The 17,435-nt window shown below is 38.5% G+C and overlaps 1 protein-coding gene across 5 annotated transcripts in view; it reads left to right on the forward strand.

The window, feature by feature from the left end:
• RBM33 (RNA binding motif protein 33) overlaps positions 1-17,435 on the forward strand; it is a 101,953-nt gene that overhangs the window by 23,993 nt on the left and 60,525 nt on the right. For 4 of the 5 annotated variants that reach the window (XM_039380642.1, XM_027727783.2, XM_039380639.1 and 1 more), the window contains exons 7-9: positions 3,903-4,074; positions 10,866-11,074; positions 12,784-13,087. In XM_039380642.1, coding sequence (XP_039236576.1) covers positions 3,903-4,074; positions 10,866-11,074; positions 12,784-13,087 — 685 coding nt within the window. The remainder of the gene's footprint in view (positions 1-3,902; positions 4,075-10,865; positions 11,075-12,783; positions 13,088-17,435) is intronic. The other variant, XM_027727784.2, reaches the window with a different exon arrangement.

Genomic DNA, 17,435 nt, shown 5'->3' on the forward strand with positions numbered 1-17,435 from the left:
CGTGTCTTGGGTTATACTAAGAAATGCAGAGGACTTTAATCAAGAAAACAGTTCATGAAAATGTCCTACATACTGCTTTTCTTTTGATAGAATACAGGCTTGGGGAAAAAAAGGCCAATGCATCTGTCTGAATTGTTCCATCTGTGTGTAGCCAAAACTTCTGCATTTTAGTACTTTTGTTCAAGTTCGAAGGCACTACTTGTCAACCTGGAGGAAAGTGATGAAGAGTGCAAATCAAAGCAGCCAATTTTAAAACATATTTAAAGGCACTTAGGTTTATTATTTTAGTCCCATTTTTCATCTGTGGAGTTGAGATGCCCTTGGAATAGGTGTAACATCTCCTTATCTGCCCTCTTATCTCTTGATCCTCCCCTAGGACTGAGCAATTGTTACTGCTTCAATGTTAGCCTCTAGTAGATGCCTCCACGGCCTATTTTCTGGCTACTTAATAAATCTTTGTTTCACCTTTGTAAAGTTTCTGGTTTAGCCTCTACAACATCTTATCAGTCTCTGCCACAAAGCTGTCCAGAACACTTGATAATCACGTGTTTGGGGGGATCATACTGAGCGGTGTTTTTTCCTACTTTCCTTGGGCTGCGTTTGCTACCACTGCTGCAGGTGCCTGGTGAGCTGTCTGGGCAGGAGCACTCACTCTTTCTCAGTAGTGGTTCATAGCCCAGCGTGAGGAGTTCTGGTCAGTGACTGGGATTTATGGCATAATTATTTAATGAGGATGGCAGGAACCTCTGACCTTGTGGTAGAAGAAAGGTCGTTCTTTTTCTTTGTAAGGGTCAGCAAAGCTCTTTGCTGGCTTTGTGCAAGGTGTCAAAATGGGAAATGTAAAGCTCCCTTTGAGGAGAGCTGCCAGAAGCCTTGGCTGGCAAGTCCAGTCAAGTGACCTGAAGTGGCCATTCAGGAGCTGTGTATGTACATGCAGAGATATTCATGATTAGCAAGTGTTAAAAGCAATCCTGTAAGTACTAGTACGTCTTAATTCTGTGTCTGCAGTTGTGTCTTTTTGAAACATAGAATCCCTTTATATACTATAGTGTTGGCAAAAGTGCTCATCTTGTTTGGCTGGAAATTGGAAAAGCTCATCTAGAAGTCTTGCATGCTCCAACTGTTGGACAAATTGCAGGGGAAGAGTGTGTGCTCCTACACAGCTCAGCTAACCTTTCCTGGAGCTGTATGGAGAGAACATATGGTTGGCTGTCAGACATGTTTGTGTCTCCATTGCAACTAATACAAATCCCTCAATAACACGTGTAATCAGACTTGGACATGGGTCAGTTAGCATCCTCCAGCACTGCCTTTCCTTGGTGCCTTCTTTTTCATCCACTCCTTTGATTTTTATTTTTCTTTTTTTTGTCTTTGATATTTAATGCTTGTAGGGCTGTTGTTTGTTAATAGCATGACGTTATGCTGATGAATAAAGGGAGTCAGACCCAGAAGGTTGCAGAATTGGTATAAGTGGCTAGAAACAGAATAGTGCTAGTCTAGAAAAATTTGAGAAATGTTTTTTATTGTTGTATAGGTAAGTAGTTGTCTTGTAGTCTCTTACAACTTGTATTCTTTTCTTTTTAGAATGGATTTTTTTTCCCCCAGAATAAGTAGTTGTCAAAAGGCAACAGTTTCCACAGGTATTTTCTGTAGCATTTCATTAAAACATAGCAGAACTTTTCAGGATAACACGGACTGCATAATCCTGATTCTTTCTAATCAGACTTTCTAGTCCTGATGCTGAAGTCTGAGCTACACATAGAGCCTTGCACAAGTAAGTTTTGCACTCACAGATGAGATTACGTGACTGAGACCAGCCTTTGGTTAATAAAAACTGTAATTCCAATAGAGCTTTTAATGGGCATGGACATAGAGAGTGGATATCTGGGGCTTATGCTTTAAAGTAAAACAGGAGGCTCAGTGTAGTGAGATCAATGTCTTGCAAAAGAGGTGCTCCAGTTCTGACTTCCAAATCCTGGTCCTGAAGGGAAAGTTTCTAAAAACAAGCATTGATACAGTAAAATTATGGGGTTTGTGATACTTAAAACCATAGATTTAATAGACATATTGCTACTCCTTTCTCTTCTGAGAGTCCCTCTTTTGAAAGTAAAATGCTAAGCCTGTCTTTCCCTCTTGTTTGTTTTTATTAAACCACCTTAGCATCTCTTTCCTTGCTAACATCCCTCCTCTGTTCCAGGAGTCTCAACGGCCTGTCCTCCAGAGGTGTTTTGATTATACATGGATATGTTAATCAGACCAATTGTACTCAATTTGGGTTTGCTTTTGAGGTTTATATCTCTTTCACTCTTGAAGTTTTGGGGCTTTTTGTCTGCTATTCTGTCTGGTTTTAGCTTTTTTTTTTTTTTTTTTTTTTTTTTTTTTTTTAATAAAATTGTTACATAAAAACAAATACATTTGTGAAGTATAAGGCTTTGGCTGCTTCCTTAGCTATATCTTAAAGCATTTTTGTGAGGTCAGAAAGTGTAGTGCTTGGATGTTTACCAGGAATGGTTAAAAAACATTTTGAGATGAGGGGATGATTAAATGAAAATAACTTGGGATCAGGAGTCCATTAAAGCCCAGGATTTAAGTACACAGATCATTTATTCACCAGACCAGAGTTATAGTAGCTTTGAGCTGGAGTTCATAAGGTGTACTGTCTTTTAAAGCAGAAAGTGTCTTGCCAGATCATCTGTTTCTGGTCTTGCTTCCCATGTTTTTTTTTTTTTTTTTGTTATGGATGAAGTTGGGCTGCTGGGTAAGGAAATTTGCAGTATCTTACACAACTAATTCCATTAATTCTTTTTCTTGATTTGTGAGTTGATATGTGTCTACCTGACTGTCACACTTGCTGTGCTTTTTTCATATAAATTTTGGCACTGATCTGGTTAATTTGAAGTTTAAACCATTTTTGCATGTTAGATTTCACTCATTTAGTAATTGGTCCTCAAGCAGCATAAAAGTTATAATGTATTTGGAGTCTTTGCATAGAGCCTACACATGCATTTTAATTCTAAGAAATGAGTAAATGGGCTTGTACAAGAAATAACCAAATACACAGTAACAGAAAAATTTTATGGAAAATCATGCTGTATTAGAACACTTCTAATTTTCAACTGCTGACATCAAATATAACTTGTGTAACATTCTGAAACATTATTTTCATCAGGCCAGCACAGGGCAATGAAATGGATTTTTTTTTCCTATTAATTTGAAGGAGAGGGATCTCTTTTCATTTGGGACATTATCTAAATAAATGTTCTCTGTTATAGAGAAAACGGGAAAGGGAGTAGCATTCCAGAATACAAATTTAGTATTTTCAAATTTTATTCAGTACTGTTCTCCATTCTCTTCATCAATTGCTGAATTAAAAGTAGGAAATATTCAAGGAATAGAAAAAGTAAGGACAAGCACAGTTATGCATACCTAGAGGAATGAGATTGAGATACATGGTTATCTGGTTTTTGTTGGTGTTTGTTAGGTTTTTTTAACAACAAGCTACTGATGTTTGTTAAAAAAATGAAGAAAAAAAAAGACCCTATTGGTACTTGAAACTGGCAGTATCCCAGGTTTGTATCTTAGTGAATTCAGTGCTAAAATGTGAAGAAGTAGCTGCTAATCAGTTGGAGGTTCTAACTGGAATTTCAATATTCCCTGAAATATTGCAGCAAAATGTGTTTTCTAAATAGATTTTACTTTATAATGTATTCTGTAGTTCATATATTTCTATTTAAAAAAAAATTCACCAAGCTCTTAAATGTTCACTGAATTATGCATGAGCACAAAGTGTAATGCCAGCAAAATTTGTTCAAAGGGGCCTTTAAATAAAGATTTGCCTTTTGACGCTGATCACGAGAAAATAGATTTTTCATGTTGCGTGTCCTCTGTATTTTGTGATTTAGGCAGCGATTGGATCTCTGGAACTTCAAGAAGAAACAAAAGAAGAATCTGATGAAGAGGAGGATGATGATGAAGAGTCCGGACGGTTACGTTTCAAAACGGAACGGAAAGAAGGAACAATAATTAGGCTCTCAGATGTGACAAGAGAAAGGAGAAACATTCCAGAAACTTTGGGTGAGGTTTTGTGGCAATGGACTGGTTTACAGAGCTGTAACGAATGAAAGTAAAAGACAGGCTTGCGAAAACTTTTCTAAAAGAGTTTAATGGCAAAAGGTAGAACAGTCACCTTCTGACTTAGACTGGCTTATATCCAAATTGTCCAAAGCCATATGTCGTGTCTTGTAGTGCGTGTGGTGTCTGTCTCCTTAGGAATAATGTTTAAACATATCATGTTTTGAAAATCATTGTTATATTTGTTCACTGGGACTTCTGTGGTGTCTTGAAAAGCTTTCCTGTCTTCAAGCAGCAGCTCTCTGATCTGTGCTTCACTGTGTATTGTGCTGGAATACATTTTAAGGAATTTCTTTGGGTGATTTTCAGCTGATAAAACAAATCTTACTTGTGTTCTGTTGTGAAATACCTACATGTTTGCTGTTTTCCCCCAGGAATATAAGCATGCTCTGAACCTGTTGTGTTCCTGCTCTTGGATTGGCCTAGAGAAAATGTAACTTGTTGGGGAGTGTGTTAGAAAACACGGAAACCCTTTTTTTCTGGATTCAGCTCTTCTAACGTGAAACAATCTGGATCTCTTTAAGCCCCTTAATCCTTTAGGCAGTGTCTAAAAGGGTATAATTTCTTCCTATTTGAGTAACAAAACATGAGTGTGTTTGTTTCTAGGAACACTACTTAATGTTTCTAATGAATTTGCCAGTGCTACTTCAAATCAGTAGATTTGGAGCTTTCTTGCAGTTGCTCTGTTTTAGTCTGTAGCTAAAATCACTTTGGTTTATGGCTTTGAGAGTTAACTAAAGATCTCTCATGTGCCCTGGATATTCAGGTATATAGTACTGGTGTTGTGCCCACCCTATTGGGGATAACCTCCTCATGTTGGACTTAGAGTGATGGCAATAATAATAAATAAGTAAAATTAAAATTAAGGTATTAGGAAGATGGGCAGAAATTAAGTTTTGCTTCCAGAAAGATGTACCATTCTCATAGTTTTGCTACTGAACCAAAATATCAATTCAAACTATGGAAAAAAAGCCCTGATCTTTTGAAGAGAATCAAGATACACAAGAGAGGTGAACTGGTAATGAAGGCAAATTGTCGGGTACTGTTGCCTAATTGTCAGATACAACTGGGAGAAGATGTGTGTTATGATACTTTCAAGTCTTGGCAGACTGTAGGGATGGATTCTTCACCCAGAATCCTTTAAGAGGGTGCCATGCAGACTGAACTTAGAAGCTGGGTGCTTTTGCTTTCTTTACAGATGAGTCAGTGTCTTTGCACAGCAGGGCATTTTGGAATTGCATTCCCAGAGCAGATACTAGAGTACTAGAACTCATCCTGATGAAATTTTCCTCTTACCTTAAAAACTTTACTTTGCAAAGGATGCTAGTTCTAAGCATTTTTCTCGTGAATTGTATAACCTACTAATTCTTTAATCTGAATGCAAGGGATTTGGGCTTTTACTATGCTTGCAAAAATTGAGAAGCCTTAATTCTGTAAAGAGGTGTTGTGGCTAAGAGGACTTGTTCATGAGCAGTAAGGAGGCTGAACTAGACTTTCACAGTGGTATTCTGTGTCATGCTGTGAGAGATGTCAGTGCTTGATTTTGAATCAAAGGTATTTCTCTCTGTTGTTCATATTTAGCAAATAGCTGCTTTTACTTGCAATGTCAGGCAAAGCATGTATTAGGGCCTTTATTCAGCATTGTTTTAACAATCAGGAATTGATTCTGATTAGAGTAAGACTGAAGGGAACTCTGTAGAGGCACAGAGTGATCTATTCGGGCAAGGGGTATTTTAGCTGAGGTAAGTTCCAAATGTGTTTACAACCATAAGACCGTGTGTTTACGTACCACATACAGACTACATCTTGTTTGTACAAAAGGTGTTGATGGCTTTACAAAACAGAGTATTGTAAAAGCAAGAGCGCTCTAGAATAACTAAATTTCTGCACATAATTGCAAGGTAAATGACAATTGCATGGGCATTTGTGTATCTGTGGATTTATTCTTCAGTTTAATCTAAAAATACCAGCCAGTGAGGAGAAAACAGTCAAGCTCCACTAAAGGTTAAAAGAAGAGTGGTTTGAATTAGACTTATTTTTAAATGTAATTTTAAGTGATTTGGGGTGTAGCTCTGAGATATAAGGAAGAGATGAAGCAAAGGTGGATGATTCTCTAAAGAGGTTTTTCTGAAACTAGTATTTGGCAAAAATACAATCTTGCTGTTGTGAAATGGTTTCTATTCATACTAGCTTTTCTTATTAATTTGTTGTTAAAGAGACCAGATGATTGACCATGTGGTAGAAAGTTAAACCACAAAAGATTCTTGTTTGCATATAAGTATCTACTTCCTTTTGAGATTATAGAGCAAATTTTTACAGATGCTGTAGTTTAAAAATGAAATTTTATTGCAGACCTACATCTCCTTACTCTAAAATATGAACATAGTTCAGAAAACACTTAAAGAGGAATTAACATTTCAGTTGAAGTTACAAACGTAATTTCCATCCTGTCACATTTTGGTGACCTTTTGTGACAGCTTGTCTCTATTGGAGGAGTGCATTCTTACTTACTGATTAAAGATGTCATTTGAAACCATTTTATTACCAGCGATAGTGAAATTAATCTTGACACTTAGAGACACCAGAAAAATAATTGCTGATTCACTGCATTAACTGTCTGTGTGAGAACTGTACAGTCAAGATGAGACTAAGTGTGTGCCAGTAAAACAGATGTAAAAATATAAAGTGTTCTCATGAATGTAGCTGAGATCTTTCCTAAACATTTCTTTGTCCAAGCTAATGTAAATAGTGGTTTTGTAAAGTCCAAAGGAGGGGTACTGTAGGACAACTATGCAGTTGATTTCTAGTGATACCAAGTTTGTCATCTTTGATAAGAAATATGTAACTTCTTTCAGTGCATGTAGTTGAAGTCTTCCCAGAGTGGAAATTGCCATTATTCTCTGGATTTAGTTACCTGTTAAGGAATGTAAAGAGAAAAAATGGCTTTGGTATCACCGAACTAAAGTATCCCCTCTGTATCTAATTTAAGAAAAAATCAAACCAAACCCTTACAGTTATTCAGAACCATTTGCAAAGTGCTAACAAAGGTTAATTGGACGTGGCAGTACTTTTTGTTATGCCCTGCTTAGTTGGCTTATGTTCACTCTGATGACTAGTGGCTGAGATTTCAGGCATGACTAGGAAATTAAACTGAGTGGTTTCACTCTTGTCCTGTGGCAGAAGCACAGTGTAGGCAATTTGGAGATCTGGGTGATAAGGAGAAAAAAGTTACAACATGCTGCATATATATGTAAATGAATATATATATTTATAGCTGTTCGAGAATGTGATTAGTGTTGAAAATCTCTGCCTTACCCAGGATAATACAGATTCTGGGATTTTCAGATCTGGGTTTGCAGTGCTGTTGTGCTCAGGGAGCAGTGGGAGGCAGAAGTAACTGCAGAGATGTGTGCTCAGGGTTGGTGCAGGCAGGAGCCAGAGCTACCCCAGCCTGTACATGCTGTGCAGGGAGCCTGGCACCATCCAGCTGGGCCCAGGGTGCTTTTGCCACATTTTACACAAGGTTTTAGCCAGGGAGAAGCCCTTTAGGGAAAGCCAATCTCTTCTTCCTCTGCTCATCACTTCATTTCTAGTTAGCAGTGTGATCTTGCTCTCAGGGAAGACAGGGACTCTTTTCTTTTCTTCCTCTGTGCAAAACCATCTTCCATGTTATCTCCTCTCCTTGATCTCTGTATTTGTGGCACAGTGTTCTCAAATACAACATGCAGCCCAGCTAATAATTGAACTGACTATATTTTGCTGTGTGGTGATTGTATATCTATATACAGCACTTGAGGTGTTCATGGCATGACTGTTGACTTTTGTGGTTCTGAACCTGCACTTTTGTGTCTAAGTGAAATTATAGGGCACTGCTGCCTTAATGGCATGCTATGAGGGAAGTATGTTTGATGTTGATGTAATCTCTTTTTTTAAAAAATCAGATGGTTATATTGTACTTCTGTGGTCATAGATGTGGTATGAATGCAATGATGTTTGCTGCAGTAAATTCCTGAGGGTTTTTATTTGGGTTGGGATGTTTTTTCCAAGGTTGGTGTTACACACATGTTCACTTTCTTGACTGAAAAACTGAACACATGGACCCTGCCTTTAAGGACATGGCCTTTAAACTTTGAGAAATTTTGTGTAAAGTGAGGAGGAAAACGATTTATTCATTTTAAAGAGAGTGAAAAGCACATCAAAGACCTTTGCATGGATACCGTCATCCCTTCCCTAAGGTTAATCAGCACAGTGCTCTGAAGTAATTTTGTTTAGAACAACCAATTCTTTCTTCTGAAGTTGTTTGTATTCAGTGTTCTTCAATACGTGCTCAAGAGGCTGAGAGACTTGGCCATAATGTTGCCTTTTAGGAAGTGTAGCTCTATTCCCAGGTTCATTAAAAACTGCTTTCCTCACATGTGACTTCTATATAATAGGAAGTTGCTTCTTATCATCTGTCATGACTGTCAGTGGTAGGTACTTGTGGAAGTGACTGAACTTTGTTTTCCGGACTACAGCCTTGCTGAGTTCAGGGTTCTAGTATGGAAGATGGCAGAGAAATTGTCCTACCTGTCCTATTCCTGGGGAAAAAACCCGACTGTCCAACTAGCAGCACATCCAGTATGCTCTGCAGAATTTAAAGGGAGGAGTGTTACTCCTTTGCAACATCGTGACACTATTTCCTCCCCTACCTATGTGGGAACTAGTGATCCATCTTTCTGGCAGACCGAGTCAAAGCCCGCATTTGCTCTTTCATGCTTGTAGACCTCTGAAGAAACAGAACTTGCTGCAGGTGTGGAGAGAAAGGAGGCTTGAAATTAGAGCTGTGTTTTTCCCACCAAACTGGCTTTTTTATCCCTGACAGCCAAAGATGGCTAAGGTGGTTGTCTTAGTTGCATCTGATGCTTTTGATTGCTTTAGACAAGAGTACATTTGTTTTAATTTTCGTCAGAAATCCATAGTGTGCACATATAATACCATACTAAGATTTGAGGGACTGTGGTTCCTTGCCTCTTTCTGAAGCATGTTGTGAGATGTTTCTGATAAAGCCTGATTGTCTTGGGCTCTGCTGATGTCTCCAGGCATGTGCCTTGAGGGCAGAGGTAGTGTTTCATAAGAGAATCTGCTAAGGCTTTATGCCATTTAATTGTGGTGTCAGAGAGGAGAGGAAAGGACAAAGAGAAACTTGTGTCATCACCAACACGCAAAAATGAAATAGGAAACTCTATGGCAGATCCTGAGCTTTTAGAAGTCTGTTGTGTTTGCTGTGTTCTTACAGGCCATCAGCAAGTTCTGAACTTTTCCTTTAAAAAGCCACTGCTTTGTGGAGGTGCTGAATACTTCTGAAAACTGGGACATGCAAATTTACAGTCTTTGCAGCTCAGTCATGCAGGTAGTTTTTGTAGCCAAGTAAGAACAACGGCCGCAGTGGGAATGCACAGCGCTCACCCTTCTCTGCCCTTCTGTCAATCCTCAACTTCAAAGACTAATGGAGATTACTTATGAAGATGTTTAAGAGGGTGGTTTAAGTAGCTTTGGCTTTTAGACTCGCAGGAAACTGTAAGAGTTTTCTAATTGCCTTAGCTATATGTTCTTGGTGTATATCTAGTGGAGATGCAGCACTAATGTCTCAGCTGCCACATACAAATTATTTTTATTCTGATACTCAAATATTGCAACCATTATGTGTAGTAGTGCCAAGTATATATTATATTAATTCAAAATATGTTTTTATTTGTCAGGAGTTTGTTTCTTTTAGAGTAGTTTAATTTTGTCTTGTTAGAGGGAGAAGTCAATATCAGAGGTAACAGGGGATCTGACTGGCAAATGGCAAAAGACTCAACTGCATGTTTGAGGTAAAGTTTATTATCCTGTTTAGGTGATTCAAGCCTGGTGAGAGGCACTTCTCATACTGCCATGGTGTGTTTCCTGAAGTCTGTCGTAGACTTTCTCTGCATTTTCAAGTAATTTCATTACCTGGGTCTGTTACTGAATACTTTTTCTCTTAATATTCTGTCAGCGTTGTCCAAGATTTCAAGGAAATTTGTCAGTTTTTGTTGAGTACCCTCTCTTCTCTGGTGTTTACCTGTGATGTGAGTTGGGTGGGTGTTATCAGCAGCCACGTGTTTGTCTTGAGCTGAGTACAGATTTTAATTTGTGCTCACTTGTGAAGTACAGCTGGGTCTTAAACCACATACAATAAAATAAATAGTAATTACTTACATACTGGAAACTCACTTCAGCCATCAGAAAGTGCTTCTTTGGAACAGGCCAATGTGCAGAAGAGTTTGGTGGATAAAATCTGTTTATATGTAAGACTCAACAGATCCTTTACGGTAAAGTTTACTGGAGGTTTCATTGTCCTACCTGACATTTTGGCAGATAAGTGAGATGTTTAAGGCAATAAAACTTTGAGAGAAGCCACAGCCACCTCTTACAGCAGAAGGCAAACTTCAATACCATCTTAAAAAACAAAACAACCAAACCTCTTTGTTCATGTTTGTTTCATTTATCTGCTGCTTTTTGCCTGTGCAAAAGACACTAATTAATATCTGTGCTTTTTCCTTTTAGAGATGTCTTTAATGAAATGTTAACATGCCACCTAAAGGAGATCAAAGTGCCTGCAAATTTTATCCTAGTGCAGGGATTCTTCTATAGTTCTAGCAATGTTCTTTTCATTGTATTTTCCTTCTTTTCAGTGCAAAGCTAAAATATTTTTCCCCTTTGTCTCTTAACAGAGCTTTCTGCAGAAGCCCAAGCAGCATTACGTGAGTTTGAAGAGAGGGAAAGGCAGCTTAAACAGGGACGATACGGCTCCAGGAGAGGAGGGCGAAGAGGAGGCTCCATTATGTGCCACGGAATGGGAGAACAAAGGAGAGACAATAATGATAGGGGAAGAATGAAGGATCACAGGCCTGCACTGCTGCCAAACCAGCCATCAGCAATGGTACCTTTTAATCCTTAGTGTTCTTTGAACGTTCAGGAAGTTATGGAGAAATGCATTCTAGACCGTGAATTTTTGCAAAGGTGGAATATGTGTTCCAGTGTAGACCTTTTGCTCTCTGTTAGGCAGGATGGCTTTGTGTAACTTGATGATTGTGAAGTATGTGCTTCCAAATGTAAAGTGCATTTTGACTCGTATGACACAGTCAGACTTAACCTGCTGATTTGCCTGAGAGCGGAGGAGTAACTTAATTCCTCTGAGAAGTCCTCTACCTGTGACATGGAAACATGTTCTGTAATAGTAATGTAGTTTAAAAAAGATTATTCTGTAAAATATTTCTTGGTTTTTGTGCAAGAAGTGTTTTTGGTGACACTTCTTAAAAAAAAAAATAAATCTATTTGCCTGTCAGCCATGGAGGTAAATAAAACCCTAGGAAGATAATCATTACTTCCCTAGTAGATAAATTATTATTTGGGGTTTCAGATGAAGTTAAACTTTGTTGCTGCTTTTCTTCCCCTGTGCGTTGTGTCACAATCTAAAAGACTTTTTCCATCCAAAAAAACCCCAACTCCAGCAAATGTGGGATCAAGAGGTAGCCCACACTTATTTTTGTTCACTTGCATAAAATGTACTGGTAACTGAGATTGTAGAACAAGGCCTGTATATGTCTTTGCAGGACAAGGTCGTCTGTATTAAACAGAGGTGATTTTTTCCAGCAGCAGTAACTAAGTGCTGGTCACTGGCAGGAGTCGGTGTTATCTCAGCGGTTGAGAGCCCTGCAGTAGAATGTTTCATGCTTTTAAAACAGTGAAGGTTGAATAATTTACTTTTCTGGTTTGCTGCAGTCTTTGCTAGCTATTTTGATTTTAAATGTTGTAAACATTTTTGTGCTTGTCACAGTATCTTCTTGTGTATACTATGTAGCTGTTTTGCTTTTTATGTATATGGCTGCTAAAAAAAATGTGTGACATCTTTGTTGCTAAAAGGTTGCCTCTTTGGGACTCTTCTTCACTACCCTTTGGAAGTTACTGGATAGTACTAATATCTGGTGTCAGTGAGTTCAGAGGCAGAAGAATGTCTCTGAAAAGAAACATATTTTTTTTTATTAGAACTGATTTTGGCCATTTGTTTATGAGTGTTGAGCAGCAAGAGACTTCCTTCCGTGCTAGGAAAGGTACCTTTGAAAGGTATCTTTAAAGTAGTTTTATCTTCAAGCAGTATGGATAGGTTTGCTGCACTGATAACTGAAGAATCTAGCTTAATTTGTATTTTGACTTTTTTTGCTAGTGCTAGGTCTGTTGTCTCATGCTCTTCTGTATGTGAGACAAAAGTTAGTGGATTTGTTCTGATACCTGGACTCAGATTTCCAGTGATCTTCACATGTACCTTATTGCAGTTGATGACAGTTTCCAGTAACATGCAGAATGCTACCATATGAAACTAGGCAGTTTCACTGATAAAAATAAGTGAGTCTGTCTGCATGCCCTCTGTGCTTCCTTGCTCTCTGCTCTCCTTCACATGAATGTCTTCGATTGCTCCTTTGCTTTCCCGTGCTGATAGTTCTAAACAGTTCCAGTTAATAAAGGGAAAGAAATTTTTCTGTTCATAATTGGCCTTAATTGCTCTCCAAAGGTGTCTTGGTTTTGTGCTCATTTATGTCAGGATATTTTAACTTTAAAGCCTGGTGACTTTGTTCTTTTGTCTGACTTTAGACTCATTCACAGAGGTTAATTCCAACACACCAGCAACCTGTTATGAGTCTGTTCCAGCAGCAACAACAGCAACAACAACAACAGCAACAGCAGCAGCAACAACAGCAGCAGCAGCAGCAACAGTTACAATCTCTGCTTCCTTTACAGCATCAGCATCATTCTTCTCCTCCTCCAGGGCTACATATGCCCCCTCCGATAGAAACGCCTCGAATCATGATGACTCCACCTCCAGTGACACCTCAGCAACCGAAGAACATACACATAAATCCACATTTCAAGGGGACAGTAGTGACGCCTGTACAAGGTGAGCTTTCTGAGCACCTTTCCAGTCATGCAAGAATGACTCATCTTATTCTTTGCCAGAGATGCAACAGTTTGTTTGTTTATCACTGCATGGAAATGTGCTTCAGGCTGCTGTTGTTTTCTTTAAGCTGGAAACAAATGTTTTGCCTGAAGTAAGACATAATGTTGTTGGACTGTCATCAACTAAAATAGCAAAGCCTTTTCAGCTGTTATGTTTGTTGCTCTAACGTAAAGCCTGTCAAGAGCAGTAAAAATGGAAGCTGGAAAGAGAATGTGCTTTTTAAAAATAATAGATGTCAGTTCTCAAAACTAGGTAAGTACTGCAGTTTGTAATTTCCCACTTCATTCCAGCTTCAGCCAAGCATTCACAGAATGACCACCCACCTGTTTCAGTGAGAGGGTACTGAGGCACTACTTGCACTGTAATTGCTCTGTGAAAGGTACCAGTCTGCTGTCCTTCCTTGACAAGATACATTCCTCAGTTCTCCTTTCAGGGCCAGATTGGTAATTATTTGATTCACAGCCTGCAAGTACATTTTTTTCTGTAAGTTAACACAAACACTCTGTGGGCTACACTTCTTAGGGTAGCTTTCAGCAAAGCTGGTAACGTTACTTCTTATTTAGGAAGTGTTTAATCCCTAAGAGGATAAAAAATGACTCCTGCATAGCTCTGATTTGTGATTTTGTTGGGATTAGATAAAGTAATCTAATGTATACATATTAGATATATACATATTTATACATATTTACCATTAGGTTTTCTGTATTTTTGCTCCTTCAAATCAGCAGAACTCCAAGCCAGTGCTATCTTTGCTTCGTTTATTTAACCAATGAAAAGTAGGAACTTGGCAGGGTAGGATATTGCCAGTATATGGGGATCTATTAGGCTTCTCACAGATGGCTGTGTAGTAGCTGTGTTGTAGAGCTTATTTTGCTTTTCCCTGTGGTGCTTTCCACAAAATTATGCATCAAGACAGATTATCTGGAATCACTCCAAAAGATCCTTTGCTCTTGGATTTATGCCTTCTGTGCATTTTCCTGACGTTCCCAAAGTAGAAGTTACTGTTTTGTGAGAAGCAAAAATTGCTTTTAGGCTATTCTTCTCTCTCCCTGTGAAACAGTCAACAAATCTTCTGTATCTAGCTGAGCAAGTGTCCTCCTAATGGTGGGAATGGCTGTTGAGGACTTGTGCTTTTGACTAATGTCAAAAGTATACCTGTGTATTTTCTTTCTTTTATCTGAGATTTTTTTTACATTACTGGGCAGCTTCAGGCGTGTCTCAGCCTTCCCACTATGTCTGTGGTACTGTGGCTGTTGCAGGTCTCTTGCTTTATCTTGAACATAGTCTCTTTTTCAGTCTTCACTTGCAGATCCTCGTTTCACTGTAGAAATTTAATCTTCTTGATTAGAGAGCGTGTATTGGAAGCTGAGTCTTCTGCAGTGACTGAGAGTAGTGGTCATCTTAGTCTCTTAGTCTGCAGCAGTACAGTTATACATTTGTATACATTTGCACACCTAAGGAAAATGTGTTTGAAATTAGGAGCCTTCTACAGGTAGATGAGGATAATTCTGAAATCTTCAATGTTATTTGCATATTAAAATGAACTTTTAAGCAGTCACTGCAGGCAAATGGTAGATAGAAATTCCAGTGTAGAGAATGCCACTCTAAACTTCCTCTTAAAAAGTGTTCCTCCATTTAATCCATCTGCTTGAAGCTCCAGTAGGCAGAGACTGATGGTTGACAACATAAGGATGTGTCTCACTTACAGCATCATTTATTTCAGGGTAACAGGAACTATGAAAGATCAGATTGACTTCATGTTCCTGATGATGGCCTACCTGTTCTTGACTGAACATATTTCCAGATACATGAAGGTTTTTACACATTGGAGGATACAGTCAGATAGGTGCAAAGTTTATTGGGATTCTGTTTTTGAGAACATTATGCCTGGAAGCTAAAAATGCCATGTCTGGAAGTGCATGATATGCACATTTAGGTTCTGGTAATTTTAATGGTGTGCTGTCATGTTTTAGTGTAGACTGGCATTTTTTCCTCTCTAATTTTATGGCAGGATTAAGCTAACATACTTCTAATTGTCAGCTCCAGGGACATTTTTCCCAGCTGCAGATCATAGAAATACACTTTTTCAACATCTTTTTGGTTTGAGTTAGTCTTGAAGCACGTCGAGTATATCAGTATTTTCTAAAATAGACTCAAACCTCCTGTAAATTGTTATGAAATTTTCATGTGAATAAAATACCATATATAACAGCTCTAGTAGACAGCTGCTTCAGCCTGAAAGGAAGTAGAAGCACTCTTGAAGAATCCTATCATTGGCTTATTCCTTTGATGTTTCAAAGGCATATCTCTTACTGTGGCCACCATCTCCCTGCCCAGCCTTGAATCTTGGTTCAAAAAAATAGTTACTTTCAAGTCAGTTTTGTTTCAAATGAATTTGTACTATTTTTAGTCTTTGAAGCTTCATAAATGATTAAGGACTCAGTCTATCAAGTCCCTAAAACATGAGCTTCTGCGAATACCTTCTGCAGGTACTGTGCAGTTAGTGCTCAGTTGTGCCTCCTGTGGCATTTGAATCCCATGTCTTTTAGTTGCTTGCTTGTCATATAACGAGTTTTCCCTTTTCTTTGTGTCCTATCCTGTAAGCTACTTTTGAGTTGTAAGTAGCAACTTTTGCTGAATGCATCTCCAGATTTCAGTATGATCAATTTACTAATGCTGGAGGGCTGTACATAGGTGGACTGTGAAATACTGATCCAGCCTGTGATAACAGCTACTGTGTTTTTTCCCCTTAAATGTTTATACCACAAGTATCTATTTCAAGGATGCTGTGGCACTGCCAAAATTGAGCAGTTTATGGCAGCTCAGCGTGCTGTTTACCTTTTGAAAACTGTTTGGTGTCTTGGGAAAAATCACATTATAAATCACATTATAATTCTCCTAAGTAATCAATATGGGAAGTGCTTCTTCATCATTTCAGGTATAGCATTGGAAGCTATAGCACATATACAGCAAGAGCCAAATTAATCTTCTTAAAATAGTGTCTTACAACATGCTGTGTATTATTTTTGAAACATACTTTTCAGACCTATGGAATATTTGACATCAAGAAAATGAGGGCTTATTTGAGGCTTCTTTGCTGCTGAAGCAAGTGTCCAAGGATTGAAAGGGCACAGAGTTTGAACTACTATCTTTCATGAGTAATAAATTAATTTGTTTAAAATATATAAATATATCTCTCTATATATGCTACTGCCAGAGGCAGGATACTGAAATAGGCTCAAGTGCTCTGTTCAGTTGACATTTCTCTACATTTCCCACTGTATGCTATTTTTCTCAGTGCCTCCCTGACCTGTAATACCTGAACTGTTTTAGGACTAGGTCTGTCAGGTGCAACCTGTCAGTATTTTCCAGGTGGCCATGGCTGTTTGATATGGACAGATGTTCATTAGAAGTCAAGATGAAACCGTTCAACTCATTTTCTCGTGTAACGTGATATGAAGCTTGCACGCAGTCCTCCCCTGCTGAAAGATGGCTGCAATTAGTTTACCCCATCACTCTCTGACCCAGCAAACCACAAGTACTTAGCAAAAGTGGATAGAAGCCAGACATGAACATGAACTAAAAACAGCCTCTACTGCATTAGTTCTTGTGCCTCAATTCCCAAGGAAAAATGGACTTTTGAGGCATATTAGCAAACTCCTGTGTTGAGAAATGCACCCAACTTCTCACTCAAATTAGCTGCATTTCTTAGCATCTTTCTTGCTCTGAAGTGTAACACAGTAGCTGTCTACAAGTCAGTGTTTCACTGTGGAAAACGTTTTCCTGTCACTTTCAGAAGTGCTAAAAACAAATTGAAGAAAGAACAACTGTACTGAAAGTTTTTAGTAAATGAGCAAACACATTCGGTGCTGTCTGAAGTGCTTTATTTAACTTTTCTAGGCCTTTTGTTTAACATGGGAACATTGGTGTTTTTAACCACTTAGACAACTCAGAGAGGAAATAAAAAGTGCACTGGAAAATGGGAAATCTGTCATTGTACTGAGGATTCAAATACAGATCGGTCCCCAGGGTGATTCAGCTGTAGCTCTTTTTGTGTTGTGAATGTTTTGGGACATACTTTTTTGTGACTGGTGTTTGAAATGCAGTTGTATGGGCAAGTCGTCCATGCTAATCCTCCTGAAATACTAGTTTTGGAGTTATTTTTCAGGAAAGGGTCTCCTAATTCTTCTCTTTGTTGAATAACAGTCTTTCATCTGAGATCTCCAGTTCTGTGATCACTTACATACAAGCACTGTGGTGGCAAGGCCAGGTTAAATAGTTTTTGTGT

Source organism: Pipra filicauda, unplaced genomic scaffold (genome assembly GCF_003945595.2).
Source record: "Pipra filicauda isolate LSUMZ 115617 unplaced genomic scaffold, ASM394559v2 scaffold1_size10287979_pilon, whole genome shotgun sequence".
In the NCBI taxonomy this organism is placed as follows: domain Eukaryota; kingdom Metazoa; phylum Chordata; class Aves; order Passeriformes; family Pipridae; genus Pipra; species Pipra filicauda.